The 18,936-nt window shown below is 48.5% G+C and overlaps 1 protein-coding gene across 3 annotated transcripts in view; it reads left to right on the forward strand.

Moving 5' to 3' along the window:
- The window catches only part of NCKIPSD (NCK interacting protein with SH3 domain), a 53,890-nt gene that overhangs the window by 25,718 nt on the left and 9,236 nt on the right, over positions 1–18,936 (forward strand). For all 3 annotated transcript variants that reach the window (XM_030043350.2, XM_030043351.2, XM_041118755.1), the window contains 5 exons: positions 2,053–2,140; positions 4,340–4,968; positions 12,156–12,326; positions 13,521–13,607; positions 15,081–15,219. In XM_030043350.2, coding sequence (XP_029899210.1) covers positions 2,053–2,140; positions 4,340–4,968; positions 12,156–12,326; positions 13,521–13,607; positions 15,081–15,219 — 1,114 coding nt within the window. The remainder of the gene's footprint in view (positions 1–2,052; positions 2,141–4,339; positions 4,969–12,155; positions 12,327–13,520; positions 13,608–15,080; positions 15,220–18,936) is intronic.

Here is an 18,936-nt window from a genome sequence, read left to right on the forward strand (position 1 = left end):
TGTACATCTATTAATTTAAGCACTAGTCTGTAATAGCTGTGTTAAATTTGCATGGTAAATTTGGAAGGGCTAATGAAGCCATGGAGATACTCCAGAATGACCCAACCCTAGCTATCTCCAAATAATGTCATGCGGCTCCTCTAAGCTCTGAGCCTGCCTGTCTGCTAAATCCCGCTGCTTCGGTAATCGTGGCCATGCCGTGCCAAGCAGCTCTGACTCGTGCTGTTAGCTCCATCACTCTGCAGAGAGGGCTCTGCTTTTAGCACAGCTGAGCTTTCCGGATTTGGGACCAGCCTTCCAACCACGCGATGCAGAGACCTCTCTTTATCTGTTTGGCCTCTCTCAGCTGTGCAGTCTCTTTTTGGACCGACATGGATCATTTTTGAAGCTGTATGCAAGTATCATATAGCATTTTGCCCAGAGAACAATGTGGGGTGGATTGACAAGAGCAGAAGAGCTCAGGCTGGGAGTCTGCAGCAGTATCTCTTACTAATCCACCAGCTGAAGGCACTTGTAAAGAAGTGACTTGTTATGTGACATAGTAAAAGGTTGGATGTATTGGGTGTTGGGTGGGAGAAAGGAACTGAGAGATCCCTTTTTAAAGTCTTTGTAAGCTGTGCAAACTGCTGTGTCTTCACTTGCCTGGTAGGGTCCAGACATGGGCTGTGAGCACCGTATTGTCAGCTTTTGGCATAGAGTCTTGAACGTTTGAGGTGGCTCCTGAAGGTGTCTTATTTACAGGAATATCTTTGCTCCCATTTCAGAGGAGGTTTCTGCCCTTCCTGGATCCAGGGGGAAAAAAGTACAATTTTCATTCTCCTCGTTCTGAGCTATTTAAGGTAGAGACCTTTCAGGGGCCTGTCTCAGTTTTTCACTGCAGGGACTGGCAGTGCTCTGTGCCCTGTGTGGCGTTATAGGGCTGTTCAGCACTGACAGATCACAGCAGAACTCCTCTTCCAGGGCTAAACAAACCTGGAAAATTGGCACTGTGTGGTAGCCTGAATGTCACTATAGATTCCAGCTGGCTTCAACGTGGGCTACCTGAGACGTTCAGGCCATCACCTCCTTTCCCTTCCCATGCTGCCCTGGACAGTTTTGCTGCAGGCAGTGATTGCAATACCCCATAAAAACAGAGGCATGTTTCAGGCAGCAAGCTTTGAATTGCAGAAGTCCAAAGACCCTGAACCGTGTCTCCTGGCCCTGAGCCACTGGGATGTTAGGATTAGGGTATTGATGCAATGTGCTTCCACCTAGCTTGGCCACTGTGTTCAGCGGCATCCTACTGATCAGAGGTTAACCCTGAGGTTACACCTCACCAGAGTGATTCTGGGTGAAAGCAATGTCAGTGATCACGGTGTTTGGGTCCGAAAGGAAAAGGTGAGTGTAGGAATCTGGGTCTGGGGCTCGTACGCTGCTGGCTCAGCATTCCTAGCAGAGGCGACTTACAGGAGAAACCCCAGATGCGGAGAGTTAATGCAGCTCCCTGGCAAAAGCTTTTCCCAGGGGGTCTTGCTATAGGTAGTGTAGGACTGCACAGAGGGTCTAGCCCTGTTTTCTCCCTGCATGAGCAGAAATAGCTCTGAAAGCATGGAAAAGGCATTTACATGTCTCCAGTCTTTGGCTTTGTCTTTCTGCAAGGGTATTTGTAGCTGATGTAATGGATCTCTCCAGAAGAGTGTCTAAATACGCACTCTGTTTGCAGCCTCTGTGGAGCTATTGAGAGTAATGTGGAGTCACGGTGAGTGTGTGGGATCGCATTTGGAATAAAGGAGGAGTAAATGCTTGACAGGTCTACACGATGTGTGTGCTGCTGAACACAGCAATTAAACAAGGGCTGCTTTGCCTGTCACAGGGAGGGGATGAAGCCGGCTTGAGTCCTGCTTTGTTCTTGTTGGAAGCCGCCTATTAATATCTGTCCTCCTGAGAAAACTTGCCCGAATGATGAGAGAGATGTAAGGACAAATCTACACACGCACACGCGAGAAAGGTTTCATAACAGAGAATGTCTTTATTGTCAACCTCCTTTGATTGCTCTGAAATCTTTCCTTATAGATCCCACCACAGCCCCGGCGTGCTGCTCCTATCACCCCCCCACCTCCAGAGAAACGCAAGAATGCACAGATTGCCGCTCCCGTTAAAAGTAAGGACAAACCACTTTCCAGATCTCGGGCACGAAACAGACACTGGGTGATGTAACAGTCATGGTGCCCGCATGCTTTTGCTTTGTGCTTAGAAGACCATCCTTACATATATCCTAAATTCCTATAGGTTTTATAGCCTTATAAATGTATATATATCCTAAATTCCTAAAGGTTTTAATGCTAATGATCATGAGCTGGTGGCCAGTGCTCCTTCAAGCCTTCTCTGATCTGGGAGGGTCTGGGCAGCCTGGCATCTGTGGATGGGTGCCAGGTATCCTCCTGGTCCTCTGGTGCCAGTGGCCCTGGGAAACGTGGTGCTCTCCAAGGAGCAAACTCTATGCCTGCTCACGTGGCTAATCTGGCCAGCACACAACCTTGGTGATTTAAGATCCTTGTGGGTGTTTTTCTCCCACAGACACCATGGCCATCTCCCAGCAAGGCAGAGGTATTTTTCCCTGGCAGTGCAGAGTGCGGTAGTTCACCAGGGGGAGCTCACCAGTAGCGTTTTTAGGACAGGCCCAAGTCTGCTTTTGGCTCCCAGTCTGTCAGGCACTTTCTTTGTACAGTGCTCAGATGGGATTTCCATAAAATCGGTGGCTGGTGTCTGTAAGGAGCAGAAATAATAACAGGGACACGGCTGTGTATATGCTGCCCACAGGCAGGGGATCTGCTGGTCGTGAGCACTTCAGAGCAGAGCAGGACCATGGGGCTAAGGCAGGAGCTTCTCCATCTTCGGCACAGTTGGGCTGGCAGAGGCAGTGGTCATCTTGCTGAGTTGCTGTCAGCTTGCCCAAGTGCTTTCCTGTGCTGTGACAGTCATGCCGTTAGTGACACAGCCCATCTGAAGCCCACTCATGTCCCCTTGTGAGGAGCAGGACAGAGCTGTTGACCTGCAGGTATTTCATTGAAACTTGGGGCTGGCACCAGCTTGCTTAATGGTACTTAATGGTATTGAGCCATTCTTCACTGTGGTAGTGGGAGTTTGCAAAGGTCAGTTTCGTTCAAGTCGTTGTCTTGATTAATGAAGCATGGTGGAAACTATGACTTGTGAATGCTCCTCTGTGAGGAGGAGGAGGAGAAAAAAAGAGGAATGCTGAGCCCCTGTGGGAGGGAAGGGCCCTGTTTTTCTGCCTAGCTTGTGCTTGCCTTGGGTGGAGTGGTGGATGGAGTAGTGGAGGGCTCCCAGGACCAACGGCACAGGAAGGGTTGGAGTTGCCTGCAGAGGTGCAGCAAAGGTGTTTCCCGTGTCTGTCCCACTGGTCCTTCCTTTGGTGTGTGGGAAACTGCCTTTCCTGGGAGCTGGGCTCCCTGTGGGGCACGCTCCTTCTCTTCCAGTGCTAACATCAGCTGCTCTCGTGAAACTCTGGATGAAGGTAGCCCAGTGTTTGCCCAAGTAACTGTTTTCATAGTCAGGGAAGGACTTGGATACATTTCTGTCCCCTAGAAACTAATGGATAATGTTTACCAAAATTATATATTAGACCAGGTTAAAGGAAAGAAAAATCTTAACATCTCTTTGCTTGCAGTGGGTTTTTTTCCTTAGAAGATGGGACAGCTACCACTGCTAGAGCTAGTCAAAACTAGAGGTGGGGAGGGGGAGAAATACAGTAGAGCAGCTAATGTGGAGGCTTGTGAAAGTGGTGGATGCTAGCAGGGCTGCAGGGCTCATCATCAAATGTTGGAGAGTGCTGAAAGGGAGAGACTAGAGGTGTTGTCAGCCAAATGTTTCCCTCACAGTTGGTGTTAACCATGGCGTGCAGTCGGTGAGGTGCGTGCAAGAGGGAGGCGCGGGCTGGCGTGTGAAGCCTTCAGTGTCTTGCAATTCTCAGGCACCATCATTCAAAAGTGAGGGCTTAAATCCTGAACGGAGAGAAAGGCCCTTGTTAAGCCAGGGGGAAAAGACTTTTCTGTCCCTTAGTCCTGTCCCTCCCTCCCTTCCCCTGGGTAAAACACTAAGCCCTTTGAAGGGTATTCATCTCAATAGAGTAGTTTTCCCCTTTCTAAAGAGGTGATTGTGCGGGAATGCTCCAGAGAGAATTGGTACAATTTTGCTTTGAGATAAGTGAGGCAGGAAGAGGAGTTAAACTGCTCTGGTCGCATGCACAATGAGCCTTTTAATGGACTGCTCTGTAGCAATTTGTTTTTTTCTTTTTTCCTTTGATGCTGTTGCTAAGGCATTTTTAATTGTTCCCTTTCAGACGCCGTTGAAATTATCCCTGGGTCAGCTTCTAGTGCCTCCTCTATAAGCACGACATCCCTGGATACCTTGTACACCGCTTCTTCTGCGTCAGAGACCGCTCTCCCGACAGCCACCTCCAGTCCTGCCAACACCCCACCCCCTGTCCCGAGCCGGAGCGTCCACACCACAATAACCCGCAATTTGGATGCTGGCTCTGTGGCCCACTCCCGCTATGGGACTTCCCCAAAGGATGGGGCCAGCAAATCTCCCCAGACCAAGAGGGCTGCCCCAGCACCACCAGCTGAAGGGGGGACCCAGAGGTCCCACACTGTGGATGGGGAGAAGGCTTCTCAGGTGAAGAAAGCTGCCCCAGCCCCCCCTGCAAGCCTGGATGCCTTCAACTCCCTCTGCCTGGAGGATAAGAAGGCAGCTGCAGTGGAGCCAGCATCACCAGAACCCAGTGGTCTGGCAGCGTCCGTGCCCAAGACGATAGGTGCCGAACTGATCGAGCTGGTGCGCAGGAACACCCACCTCAGCTATGAGCTGTCCCGCGTGGCCATTGGCGTGGTCATCGGCCACATCCAGACTTCCATCCCAGCAACCAGCAGCATCATGGAGCAGATTCTCATCTCCGTGGTGGAGAGTAAGGTAACGTGCACGCGGGGCTGGGCAGGGGGCTGCTGCAAACCATGTCCTAGCATCGGGCAGAAGGTGTTAGAAACTCAATGAGCTCTCCGAACATTTGGGATGAGAAGTGCAGTGCGATCCCAAAGGAGAGGGGAGAGGTGCTAGATGGGCGTAAATGTCTAGCCAAGGGAACCAGGGGTTTAAACCAGGTCCAAGTACTTGTAGCAGGAAAGTGGAAAACAGGTGAGTTTGTTTCTCAAATGAGCTGCAGATGTATGACATAACCTTGAGTGTGGAGCTGGGGGTGAGAGGTGAAACCAGCTGAGAGGGCCCTTGGTGCTGGGAAGCACTGGTAGGCTGTGGTGGAGGGCTGGGTGTCTCAGATGAGACTGCAGTTTGGGGAGAGGGTCCTGAGATGGATGGTAGTGAATTGAAGCACGTGAGCACATCAGGTGGGAGATGACAACCTTCCAGGTCCCAGGGACAGCACTGGTGGCAAAGCAGCGGTGGGAGTGGATGCAGCAGGACTTGAGGCACGCTGAGAAAGCTCTGACATGAGTTGTTGACCACTGATTCTGAAAGCTCACGGAGAACCACTGTGGCAGCAGAAAATCAGAGAAAGAAATGAATAGTGACTTTTTAAAGAGGTATTTTCTGTTATGAATGTGACAAATAGAAGCTGAGGAAAATTGAGCCTTTGCAATGAGTGCTTCTGTATAGAAACCTTGTATAAATAATGCATTGTATAAACTAGTTTTCTTCTACAGTAGTGCACATCCTCTGTAGATTCAGCATGCTTATGAATACTATAAATCTGCACGGATTTTTTTCTCTTTTGATGATGGAGCACCCAAAACTTCTATATGTCTGGCCTGGTCTTTCATCAAAGCGATGAAAACTAGTTTTCCGTAGATGTGAACCTCTCTATTCCATAACGCACACCTCAGCCCTGCTTTTTTTAAAGACCATGGAAGAGGAGTTTTTCAGCCACTGGAAGAAGAGCATTATCTTGAGCTCGTTCTAAATAAACCTTATGCGAAAACGATCATATATTCCTCCTTTCTCTGCGGCAGACACGCAAGGAGGGAAATAAAAGGATGCTTCTTGCAGCAGTCATTGAAATGGCAAAGTGCACCTGGGCAGCCCTCCACTAAAGTTGTATGGATAATAAATTTCAGTTCCCACTTGCTAAATACAGCCCTGAGGAGTATGCTTCATATAAACATCTAAGATTGGAGTTCCATTGCTAATGGCAAGATTATAATGAACTGTTCAGAGGCATTTGAATATGGAAAACTAATGGCATTCAAATTGTAGACCAAATTGTAATCTGGTTAACTGTCTGCACTGTATAGAGGGTCCTACAAGCAATCATCAAGTCTCAGTTTGTGGCCATAACCCAACAGTTAATTGCTTCCTACTTCAATAACAATACTGTGTCAATGTGAGATCTAGATTCAGCAAAAAAATTTAGCTGTTTCAAGCATATGTTCTGGCTCTGACTTACACACTAAGTTCAGTTTTCTGTTATTTGGACCTTAAGCAAGATTTGAATATTATTTTTATCTTTAATACCTGTTCTCAGGATACAATAAGCTTAATTCCACAGAAGTCATTTAGTGCCAGGTTTCTGCAGAGGTTGTTTGAAAACCTCCATTTCATGGCCATTGCTGCAGACCAGCCTGAAAAAGACAAGAAGAAATTCTGATGCTGCTGCAGGGACGAGTATGGATGTATTCATAACTGATACAATATCTGTCATCTAGGACATCCGTGGGACTTTAAAATGCCCGGTACTGTATGCAGAAGGTCCTGTACCATCTCATAATACCTCATCATACCTATCTTGAGTGGTACTGCTTTCAGAAGGAGAGCCCAAGTGAGCTTGCACAGTGCTTGTGGTGTGCGTTTTTCCTCAATGTCCCACACAGAAGATGTAGCTCTGCTGATATGTAGGGGCCTGGTCCCAGATGAGGTTCTTCACCTGGCGTGGAAAACCAGTTCTAACAGTTGAAAGGGCAGTCCTGAGTAGTTGTGGGGTGGCTGTACTGCTGTAGCTTCACTAGGGTAGTTTAATGGTACAATTTATTATTGTTGACTTTGTGTTGTTCATTATACAAAATCGTTCCACGATCTCAGGGGTTTCTGTGTATAATTGTTGCTGAGTCATCAGTTCTAGGTCAGGGGCTTTTTTTTCTTTAATTTGTAACTTCTGAAATCCCTCCACACCCTAATCCATGCAAATACGTGGTCAATTCTTCTTTTGCATATTTTTCAAGGTTTTTCTTTCACCCCCTAAAACAGAGCGACATATCAGCTTTGATTTAAAGCTTTGGTCTGCTCCGAGTAGATACACCTGCTTCAACCTTTTGTATCACGTTCTTTAATTAGTTATATCCTTTTTATTCCTATTCCATTCTTACTTTGAAGTCAGATCACTGGTTTACTAAATCAATTCCAGAATCCATTACCTCACTCCTGTCCCCAGTGCCTTATGAAGGTTGAATTGCAGTGGCACTTCCCTCTTATTTACCTTTCCACTCCTCCAGTGTGGAGTCTGCCCAGGCACATGTTTTCAAGAGAACAAAAGACGCTTCTGCCAGGACAGCATCATGCTCCTGCTTTTAGAGAGGTAACATAAGGCTATGCTGGGGAAACAGCAAAGACAAGGAGGGTACTGAGGTGCACACAACTTAGGAAAGATGCTTTAGAGGTACCATACTACTTGGGTAAGCCTAATCTGCAAGAGCAAACGTGCTGAGTTGGCTTCCCTGTGTCAGGATTTGGCCTGGCCTTGGAAATGGCCCCTCTTCTTGTCCTTGAGCTGGTTCCTGATGAGTGGCATGGTGACTGGGCAAGATGCACAAAGGGAAATGAAAACTCTTTTCAAAGGCATTGCCGTAGTGACTGTCTAAACCTGGAGCTGGCTTTCATGGGAACTCGTTTGAAATTTGGATGTAACTAAAGATAACAGAGGTGCTGCCTGGTTTTCAAGCATCTAGAGAATCACTTGGATTAGTATGTATTGGTGATACATGATTGCCTTCAGCTCTGCTGAATTATCTCCTATTTGAGAGGGGGTAGTACCATAGAAGTCTTGTCTAGGGAGGTCGATTTGAGGATTTATTAAACTGAGTGTGAGGCAAGCAAAATTGCCTAATACACAAGCTAGCTACACCTTGAGAGGGAGCGCTTAGAAATCACTTACCTTCTTTTTATTAAATTAGCATTGCTCTGTTGCGCTTGTGACCCAGACCCATCTCTGGGTTGCCTTAAATTTAAGCTTGAAAACTGCTGACAAAGGTGTGTAATTCAGTTTGCTCTTACAGATCAGCCCAGGCTGCTGGGTGGGGTCCAATGGTTCTTGGATGTGTCGGAGGTGGAGGAACAAGTTAGGAAGTTGGTGTGGGAGGTGATGTATTTCCAGAGGGGGTTTCCCTTGTAGTACTGGGCTGTGACCTGCTCCCATGGGTACATCACCAGTGCCTGGTGGCTGCCTGTTGTCCCCAAGGAACCCTGGCAAACCTCGTGGCTAATGTGGCCGAGCTCCCTCTGCTTCCCCTGAATCCATGTGGGCTGCCTCTCGCGTGTAGTTCCTGTTCATTCATTGATTTGGCTTTGCTTAAAGGAGAATTGCTTTTGAAAAGATACAAATGCTTCTCTGGGACTTAGCTTTTTCCCTGCAGGAGCTTTGTCCTCCTTCTCGCCTGGCACAATGTGAAGGTCATCAGGGTGAGTGCTTTCAAGGCTGAGTCCTTTGGTTGGGCTGTTAGTATGCCTATGTAGGGCTCCTCCTTAGTGAAATACTGTAACAAAAGTGAATCTGGAGGGTGGGAGGAATGCATTAATGCTTAGGCAAGTCCTTTGCTCACTAATTGCTAGAGGAGCCTTTATGAATGTCTGTGCCAGAGTCTTCACGCGCAGCCGTCTCGGTTCAGCTGTAGATGGGCCACGCTCATCCAGAGAGAGCTGCTGCTGCGTACATCTGCAGAGCAAATGTGCATGGGCTGCAGATGGCCAGGACACCTGAAAAGCGAAGGCGACAGAGACCTTACTGAAGTATAGCTAACGTGGTGGTTGAAAGCCAAGCGCTCCTCTCTCCCATGCCACACCGCAGGTCTGTGCATGGCAGGCATTGTCTCCCTGAAGAGCTGACCGGCCCTGCGACAGGGCTGTGTCCCTGGGGTGTCCAGCCAGGAGCAGACCTGCTGCTGCCAAAAGAGTGCGTGTGAAAGGCCTGCGCTGGGAAGCTTGGCTCAGCTGAAGTCAGGTGTCTCTCTTGCACCATGTTTCATCTGGTTTAGCAGCTGCCAAGGAACCTGGCAGTCTGCATGTGCCGAGAGCAGTGTTAGCTGCCTGGTTTTTTTAGATAGTGCTGTAGCAGGAGTGGTTTGCTGGCCAGAGAAAGGGGCAATTCCCAGAGCAGTCCCCCTGAAATGTGTGTAAAAAGCTGCTATACGGTTTACCCAAGGCAGATCTGTGCTCATCTGGATCGAAACTGCTGGTAGGTGCACATACCCATGCCACTAGTGATACACCACACTTGCTGATGTAGTGGGGAGGGAGGCATGGGAGGAAGCAAGGAAAAAATGGGAGGAAGAACTCAGCAGGACAGCATCTGGGTTTTCATGGCAGACATGACCACCTCTGAGCAGTATGCGTGTGCCGAGTTTCCCAAAATGGTTTGGGGCTGCTCAGAAGGAACAAAATCCCTGTAGCAGTTTGTTCTGCTGGGTTGGGGGGAGGGAACTATTTGAAACAGCAAGATAATGCAAAGTGGCATTGTCAGAAATACCTAAACCCCCTCCTGCTTATGGTCTCTCCAGCAGATTCCTGGAAACGACCATATGATGAGGCTGCAGGTTGAAGTAGCTGCCAAGATGCTTAATAAGCAGAGACCTGACCCTGGTGGTGGGAGGGCTGAGAATGGTGCTGAGAGTGCATTGAGACAGTGCGTGGTGTAGTTATACTGGTCGGATTGAAGAGCTTGTTAATGGATTGATCTCATCCAAGTCCATTAGGAGCTTGATGCTCAGTGGAGTTGTAAGGGCTGCAGATGAAGGATTGGAGGAAGCAGATTAGTGATAAGAGGCTGAACAGAGTGATCATTAAAACGAGTACCCATTAAAATGCTCATCCAAACAGACGTCCCAGCAGCGGACTGAGGTAGGACCAGCCCTGCACTGCTCTGGCAAGGAGGATGTGAGTAAGGTACAGAAATGGAGAACCCTCTCCCAAGCAGCTGCGATGCACGAGGACAGGCAGTGTTGTAGGTCCTTCTAAAGAGAGGAGATGACAAGACCAAGCGAGTCTCTTAACTGCCGTATTTGCTTCTGTGATACGTCACCATTCAGTGGGAGATTCTCCTGTGTTTGTGCTCAGCTCCTGAAAACTGCCATCCTCTCTCACAGCTGGTTACCTGGTTTTCTGCTAGGCCATCCACAGCTTCCCAAAATGTTAAGAGTGTACAGAGGCTTGTGTTAAACCGGCATGCTCCTTCCTTCATTACCTCCCTGACAAAAATTATGTAATGAGCAGCGACAAGAAGAATACTTCTTTATTATATAATTGAAGCATTGAATTGAAGTCCTAATTAGTTCATACCCCAAATACCCCAAAGCAAATTACTAACTACGTTGTCTCTAATAAAGCAGACAAGACGTTACTGTTAAACCTGGAGTGGTTTTCCCAGAAAGGGCTGAAGGTGTGCAGGAAGGGTGCCGCTCCTGCACTTGGCAGTCTTGCGTGGTGCTGGCTGCTCGTGTCGTGGGTGTGTGACTGTGTGTGCATTGCCACTGACACAAAACATGGGCTTGTGTCTCCGTACAAAATCATTCTGCTCTGCTTGTAATGTGAAGGTCTGCTCTAAAGGCTTGCTGCCCCTGGCCGTGCAGCCGGCCTGTTGGAAGTAGCTGTACCAGGACAGGACTAAGTCTTCTCCAGGTTTCCAGAAGAAGACAGTGTGCAGTAGCAGGGTGTCCTGGCTGGTAGTGGTAAAGGCCTTTTCACACTGAATGATGTGACTTGTCACTGCACGCTGCAAGACAGCTTCATCTAAAAATTAAGCGCTTGGTCTCAGTCAGTGGGTTTTTTCTGTTTGAATTTCTCAGCTCTGTTCCCTTTCACCTTGCTGACCTCCTGCTGCTTGTTGTCACTGCTGCCAAACCCTTTTGTATATAATTTAAGTTCTTCTGCAAATTAGTCTTTATCTCTCTTAATGGTGTCTGGGCTCATCACCTGTAATCAGCCTGGTTCCATGTGCTGGTCCCCGCTTCTTGCCCTGCTTTCAGGAAACAGGTAGTTCGTATGATGTCCTTAGGTCCTAGAGAGTTATCCTAAACTGCAGACCACAGCAGCTGTTGGGGCAGGTTAACTGCTGCCTGGCTACTCCCCTCTTTCTCGAAGGAGAGGAAAGTATAGGAAAGACAACTGAAGAGTGAAGCATTTGTGGTAAGGGTTAGGTATGCAGTTAATCTGCATCGTAGCTACAAGCTCCAGAGCTGCTGTGAGCGGTGGTTGAGTTCTGCTGTTTGGAAGAAAGCAGAACCAAAGCAGCCCAAGATGAATTGGTTCCATCCTCGCTGCAGAAGATGGCAGACGTAGTATTGAGCAGTTGGCATGTGGAGTACGATGCAAGTGTTTGCTCCCAAGTCAAGGATTAAAGGAAGGTCTGTCCCTTTCAGGTTGGAGGGAGGGGGCAGTGAAGGGAACTTCTGCTTCCTGGAGGCAGTTGTGCAGTGTGGTGGTTTGGTGTCCAGGACACATCTGTTTTACTGGGGGTGAGCCTGCAGCTGTGCTCAGCTGCTGCCTGGCAGCGGTCCTGGTGGTTACTAAATGCCATAAGAAAAAAGGGGTATAGCTGTGTCTGAGTGAGGTTTCTTGGGTCCATTAACATCCTCAGAAGACAGCTAATGCTTCAGCAGGATGGTGGCAGCTTGGATTTAAAGACTTTCTGACTGTGCACCAGTTCTGGCACCTACTTCAATTCATTCATTGCATTAGCCGTGCAAGGAAAGGAGGCAGGTAGAGGCCCCAAAAGTATGAGAGCTGAAATAATGCACATGTCTTAAACTTGCTGGTTTTTTGCTGCCAGCTCTTGACTGAATGAGGTCAACTGCCAGTCCTGAGACAAAGATTAGAGGAAACAGGCACCCAGACAACAGCTAGCTGTCAGGACCCCACTAACCAGTGGTTTTGCTATTGTGCAGAATCTGAGTGCGGGGCTGCCCTCGGGACAGATCTGCCACGACGAGCAGCGGCTGGAGGTGATCTTTGCAGATCTGGCCAGGCACAAGGATGATGCTCAGCAGCGCAGCTGGGCGCTCTATGAGGATGAGAACGTCATCTGCTGCTACCTGGAGGAGCTGCTTCGCATCCTGGTGAGTAAATTTCTTTCTTTACAGGCAGAGCAGAGCAGACAGCCCTGGTGAAGTTCCTTTTTTCTGACCTCCTTCGCCCCTGTGTTGCTATCAGATCTGCTGTTTTAGAGGGCATAGGTTTCTTGTGCATCCTTTACCATCAAAGTGAAGCCCTGCCCTCCTGTGTGGGGTCTGCAGCGCTCTTGAGCTGCCTTGCATTTTACCTTACAAAGCTGTTCTGAAAAGAGTTATAGAGCCATTCTTCATTATAGCTGTGGTATTTACCTATCACAGGAGAATATAAGCCCTCAACTCCAAAAAAACCCAACCTCCTACAGAAAACCTAGAAGTCTGCTGTGAAGGTTGTAGCACTCCTAGGCCCATTTCAAATGTCTTCCATTTAAAACATCATCTGTGGCTGGGAAGTACCTGTGGGGTGAGGCCCATTAAATGCAAAGAAAATTCTTTGGTTGCCTTGACAGTGAGCTTTAAAGCTATTTTTGTGAGAAAGTATAAAGTATCTCACCACATCTGTGCGTACAGGAGAGGTACATCCCCATAGTGAGCAGCAGTGGGAAATACTGTCCCAATGCTGTTGCTAGCACGTACAAGCCCATCTGTGTACTGTGATGATATGGGAGCTGCCACTCAGTGCAGTGACGTGGTCTGTGTTACAGGTGCTGGTGTGGGGTTTGCTCTGGCACCTATTTTGTATTCCTCTCCAGTTCCGACAGAAGCAGAACAGATATTTTTTTGCGTAATAAATGCCCGTGTCTTCGTCACTCAACTTACGGCCTGTGCCGCCTCGCTGTGGGCCTGCAGGGTGACGCAGAGGTGGATTTTGTGCAACCATTCCCCCATAATTTAGGGGTGGGAGATGTACAATACTTCTCAGGATGGGAACGGTGCTGGAGCTGCCCTGTGTAACTGCATGATGCAGTCATCAGGGTGCTGCTCAGGTCATGGGTTTTTTAGATGTTTTCAGCCCAAGACATGTTGTATGGCAGAGACATATCTCAAGAATTCACTTTGATGCAGAATCTGCAGGGTGGCGAGTCTGTGCTCGAGCTGTCTGTGCTCTGCCTTCAATTTCTTTGTGAGATGGTTGGGCTGGGGCTACTGAGATTTGAAAGCAGCTGGCCTCCCTCAAGGTACCTGCAGCAGGCACCTTGCTGCTTTGTGCCACCGGGCTGACCTGTTCATTCCTTCTTCCAGACAGATGCAGACCCAGAAGTTTGCAAGAAAATGTGCAAGAAGAATGAGTTTGAATCCGTCCTGTCCCTTGTGGCATATTATCAGATGGTAAGGTGGGAGAATGCATCAAATACCTCTTTTTCAGATTTCCCTGAAGATGCAATAGAGCAGGGTTGCTATGATGAATGTATGGGAGACATTCCCCCTGCGTAGGGCAGTTCTGTGAACTAGATGGAGTTGCAGCACTTCCCTTTTGTGTGCTGGCTAATGTCAATGCTATGCATGCAAGTTGTACGGAAGAGCAGAGAGAGGATGGTATAGACTTCGAAGCGGTAGCTAGCACTGTGAAGGGTAAAGCTTGCTGCTTTTATTATCTCCATGGGGGGACAGAATTGGCATCACTAATATCTAGAGGAAGGATTTCCAAGGATGCCTTGGGAAAGCTGACAGGCTGTGACTGCTCCTCTTTTAATTGATACACTCCTGTGCATTAGTGAATAGCTTTGCTTAGGAAAGTAGGTTGTGAGTAGAAGCCTTGGGAGTGAGGAAGGAAATCAGTATTCAGAGGAAGAAATGGAAGTTTTGCCTTCAACGCCTATGCAGTGTTGCTTTGCCCCTCTCCTTCCTGGAATGTGCTGTTGTAGGACTCTGGGGGGGTTGGAAACTTGAGCCCATCTTGTCCCTAAGTCCCCAGCTACAGCACATCAAGCCTTGTGGCATTTAGCTTTCATCTGGCATTTCTGTGTCTGAACCCAGAGCTCAGCATCAGGGGGCTGTAGCATATCTGAGAGCAGTGGGAAGGCAGGCTGGGTATAATGGAGCCTGCTGGCTTTTACTGCCTGCTCTCCTCTGACCAGGATTTCCAGGAAGCCTGACCAGATAGAGAGCAGTTGGGTCTCCAGTCCCAGCTGCTGTCATGCCCAGTGCCAGAGCTTGGCTCACTTCTGTTCTCTGAACCCTGGAGTTGTTGGCTGAGGCTGGAGTATGAAGGTTACCCCAGTACCAGAGCTGCGTGGGAACTGCAGGTTGAACATCATCTTTGCTGGAATCCCTGCATGTCCCAAAACTTTCTGGTTTATACCCTCTGCTCCCAGCACAAACCCAACAGGTTCACAGTGGAGGAGCTGCTCCCATGCTGTTCATTAACCATCACGTGCTAAAGAGGGTTTGCAAATTTTGGGTTGTCAGGAAACTTCCTTCAGAGCAGCATTTGCAAAACCTCAGTGTGCTCAGAGAATCCTGGCTACCCAGCAAATTAAATCTCTGTTTGCTGGGGATGGGTATAGGTTGTTGATTTGTATCATATTTAGTGGATGAAGTGGGGCATTTCAGAACTGAGCACTGGCTGCCACATGCCCTCTGACTGCATATGCCAACAACCTGTAGCCAGCCCAGTTGCGGATGTTACCGTAAAATGACTCCTGTGCTGTTGTTAAAAGCTAGTAGAGGTTCTGGGTGCACAGTCACCCTGGGAGAGTCTGTGGCTTCCCAACAGTGGGAACTTCTAGCCAGTTATGTCTCTGCCTTAGAGTATAAGCCCTCATTTGGGACATCGTTTCATCTAATAAATTACTTCTGCAGGAACACAGGGTGCCATTACGGCTGCTGCTGTTGAAGTGCTTTGGAGCCATGTGCAACTTGGACGCTGCAGTCATCTCAACACTTGTAAACTCTGTGCTGCCGATGGAGCTGGCCCGGGACATGCAGACGCACACACAAGGTGAGCCAGAGCTGCTGTACACAGGTCCCCAGGAATGTGTCTTTCCATTAGATGATTTACAGCAGCACTGGTGGCCCCTCATTGCCTGACTGCTCTACGTGCCCAGTGCTCTGGGGAGAATGGTGTCTGGTTTTAAAGTTATTCAGGTTCTTACAGCTGTAAGTGGAGAATGCACGGGAGGGGATATTTCAGTCCAATGGTGCAAGGCCCTCTAGCTCTTGAACATGCCAATAAAGATCTGCGTCACTTCTTGTAGGTGTCTTAAAGTACATTTTGAGCTGTTCCAGTTTTGTTTCATGATGCTGACAAGAGACACCTGCAGATCTCAAGGAAGATCTCTGCAGCTTCTTATAGGCAGTTTTTTTCCAGCACTCTACACCGGATCTTTGTGGTGTTTCTTGCTGGTGAATGAGATGTGTGCTGGTTAAAGGAAAGGGCCTTCTCTCCACCACTGTACTGAGAGAGATGGTAGCACTGTTAAAGTGGCAGTCTGGATCCTCTGCAGGATAGTGCCACAGCTCTCTTTCCCCAGCTCTTTGCTTTCCATACTCAGGCTTTGCCCTTGTGATCCTTCTACTTCGTGCTCCTGCTCCCTTTGTTAGGGTGACCTGTCCCTGCTATTAACAGGAACATCCTTCCTGCCCTTTAAGCTCCATGTGCTCAAAAGCTCAGTGGTGGTGGTGTGGTCAGATTTGCTGGCATTGTCCCCCAGAGTTCCTGCTTAGCCCAGTGTCCTTTATCTCCCAGCAGCCAGGAGCAGGTGCTGAGGAAGAGCCTAAGAACAAGGTGAACGTGTAGTAATACTCCCCTGACATTACCTTCCAGCTCCCTATGCGTGCCTGGCCCTGGCAGTCACAGCTTTACTCCCCATTTTGAAGTCAGCCTGTAGGCCAGCAGTGCTGGCAGTGGCATATACTACTTAAAGGAATATTGAAAATCCATTGTTTTGTGCTCATCATGACCCACAATTAAAGTAGCTGTTGAGTGACCATGTGGATCAAATCAGAAGATCCCCAGTGTTCGGAGCCTTGCTGCCTTGACTGCAGTCTGTAACCTGTTGGTTTGCTGCGGGTGTCATGGAGCTGTGGAGAAGTATAATTTGATGATGAGGCTGTGTAGGGATTGACAAGTCTGTGCAGAACAGGTACCGTCACACCCATTTCATGGGAGCCAAGTAAATGTCCAAGATGACCACTTTGGACGTGCATAATAGCTGTCCCGTTCCCCAGTATCTCACCACAGACTGTGCCAACCTGACTGTGTGGACTAATGGGGCTAATCTGGTGTCTGGAAAGGGGTATGAGAGGTGAAAATCAAGCCTGTTGCAGAAGGCTTTGCGCTCATCTTTGCTTAGATGCTTTGACGTGCAGGCATTTTCAAAGGTGGGGAGTGCCTGAAAAATAGTGTTTCAGCTCAGGGCAGGGCAAAGCACTGATAGTGTGGTGTGGGACTAAGATCATTACGCCTGTGTTAGCTACGCCTTCTCTTTGTGCTACTGCTGCTTGTCAATTCTATGCAGGGAACTTATCACGCTGTTGGTGTTTTTATCTGGTTATGCATGAGAAACTTCTTTTCTAGGCTGAGGTTTTACTGCCCAAGAAGCAAATATTACTTGGTTATGGGACTATGACTGTGCTTCTGTGGCAACATCACTCCTGATTTTGTGCTGCCAAAAATAAACTTTATCATGCATCCATCACTAATTCATAAAGATTGTCTCCAGTTGAGTGTCTTCTGCACCACGTCCAAACAGGCTTCCGTCTCCTGCTCTGTTCCCTGAGCTGTCTTCGTATGGGCAGGGCGGGCTGGTCGCCCTTATTACTCCTTGCCTGGTCACAGTGTTGCTGTCCAGGGCGTTTTGCCAGGGGCTGTGTCATTCCCAGATAGCACAGCTAACTCAGCCTCTTGATATGATGGAGCATCGAGCTCTGACCTAGGTGATTTCTGCACACCTTTGCTAATCTCCACGCAGCACTTCTGGTTGAAGCAGGCCCATCTCCCAGCAAGTGTTAGCTCTGCTTTGGGGACCTAAAAAGCATTGCAGTGGAAGCGGGTGAAAAGCAGCTCTGCTGTGTCCTCTGAACTGCCAACATGCAGCTCTGCAGCATCTCTTCTTTCCCTAGCTTCGTCTCAAGGTGAGGGTTTTTTCCCTCCTTGCTGTAATACGTAGGCAGTACAGTCGAAGGATGAAAAGCTGCTCTTCCTTTGCTGACAGACTGCTTTTGGTTATAGAAGCCTCCCAAACTGGTGTCCTGATCCTGTGCTGCCTTCCTTGTGCTAAGTTTATGGCGGGCGCTTGCGCAAATGTCATCTGTGTGGCATCCAGTCCTCTTGGCCTTCACAGCAGGGCTGCAGAGAAGTGACCATCCTTGACCCAAATGTGTCTGTCCTTCAGAGGTGTTTTAGGGCATTACTAGTTCCCTACTGCCATTCTGGTGCTTATTGCTCCATGTCCTGCCAGCAAATGGCAAGCGGTACCTTGTGTGAAAACATGACCTTGAATCCTAGAACTACTTGAGCTTATTTTGGTACTAAAAACTAGGGAATAGCAGCTGATCCATGACATACTGTGGAATAGCTAATCCCTTCTGCGGATGGCAGAGGCCAGAGCAATTGGTGCCAGCACTAGGCAACTAGGGAGCGTTTAACTGGCTGTAGCAGCTCTGTGGGATCCTTCCTGGCTTGTTACTGAAGAGCAGCCGAGGCAGAAGCCCTGTGTGGGGATGCTGGGTGCCTTTGATGAGAAGGCACTTTACCCTGGGGCTGATGCAGGCGTGTTGGCTGCTGGCCAGTTCTTCTGCCAGATGCTTGGGTCTTATTGCTTCTGGACAGCCGCTACTTCCCTCTGCTGTGGCTGGCCTGCACATCTATCGGTGTTAGAAGAGCTTATAATAAGCCACAGTGAGGCAGAATTAACCAGAACAATTCCAAAGAAAGCAGACAGGGATAATCCAGTCTGTAATCGTGACTTTCTCCCTTGTTGCAGCTCAGTGTACATGCAAGTTGGCTGTCGGGCTCTTTTCACTTCAGCTGCAGACAGTTGTGTCTGCTCCCAGTGCCCAGATTTTGCACTGCTGTGTTTAGAGGTTGGAAGCAAGGTCTTTGAAGGCCTCTGACAAATACCTTTCATAGATAATAGCAGCTTTCTTAGCAGTACCTCAGTAGGCTTCAGAAATGCAGGCTGGTGAGCAAACAGCCACGTCTCTCCTGCCCTTCACGGCCACTTGAGTGATGCTTATCAGTCTGTTGTCAGCAGAGTCCCTCTGCTTCAGGAGAGCTGTATCAATGCTATTTACTTTCTTGCAGCCACTGGTGCTGGTCTGGAAGGAAAAACAAAGCTGTGCTTTGACTGGCAATTACTTTGTTGTTCAGCATGTTGAGTCTTGGATAAGTCTTGCTGCAGCTGGGACAGTCCAAAAACTTGTGGAATCTGTGCTGAGTGAGTGTACCGGATTAATCTGGATTTATCCCGAGTTCAGCTTTCTGGCTGGTTTCAGCATCCTTTGATTCAGCACCATTAGGCAAATATGACAAGATTTGCCACCTAGTAGTGGAGTCTGCTGTCAACTGACATGAATGGACATCAGTTCATGGCAGATGGGCCAAGGATGTGTAAAACTACACCCCCCCACCCCCAATTAATCTCTTCCTCCATACTTGTTACAGCCACATGTTTATTGCTGGCTTCTGGTTCTCAGATCATTACTTCATTGCTCC

The sequence above is a fragment of the Aquila chrysaetos genome, chromosome 20 (assembly GCF_900496995.4).
Source record: "Aquila chrysaetos chrysaetos chromosome 20, bAquChr1.4, whole genome shotgun sequence".
In the NCBI taxonomy this organism is placed as follows: Eukaryota; Metazoa; Chordata; class Aves; order Accipitriformes; family Accipitridae; genus Aquila; species Aquila chrysaetos.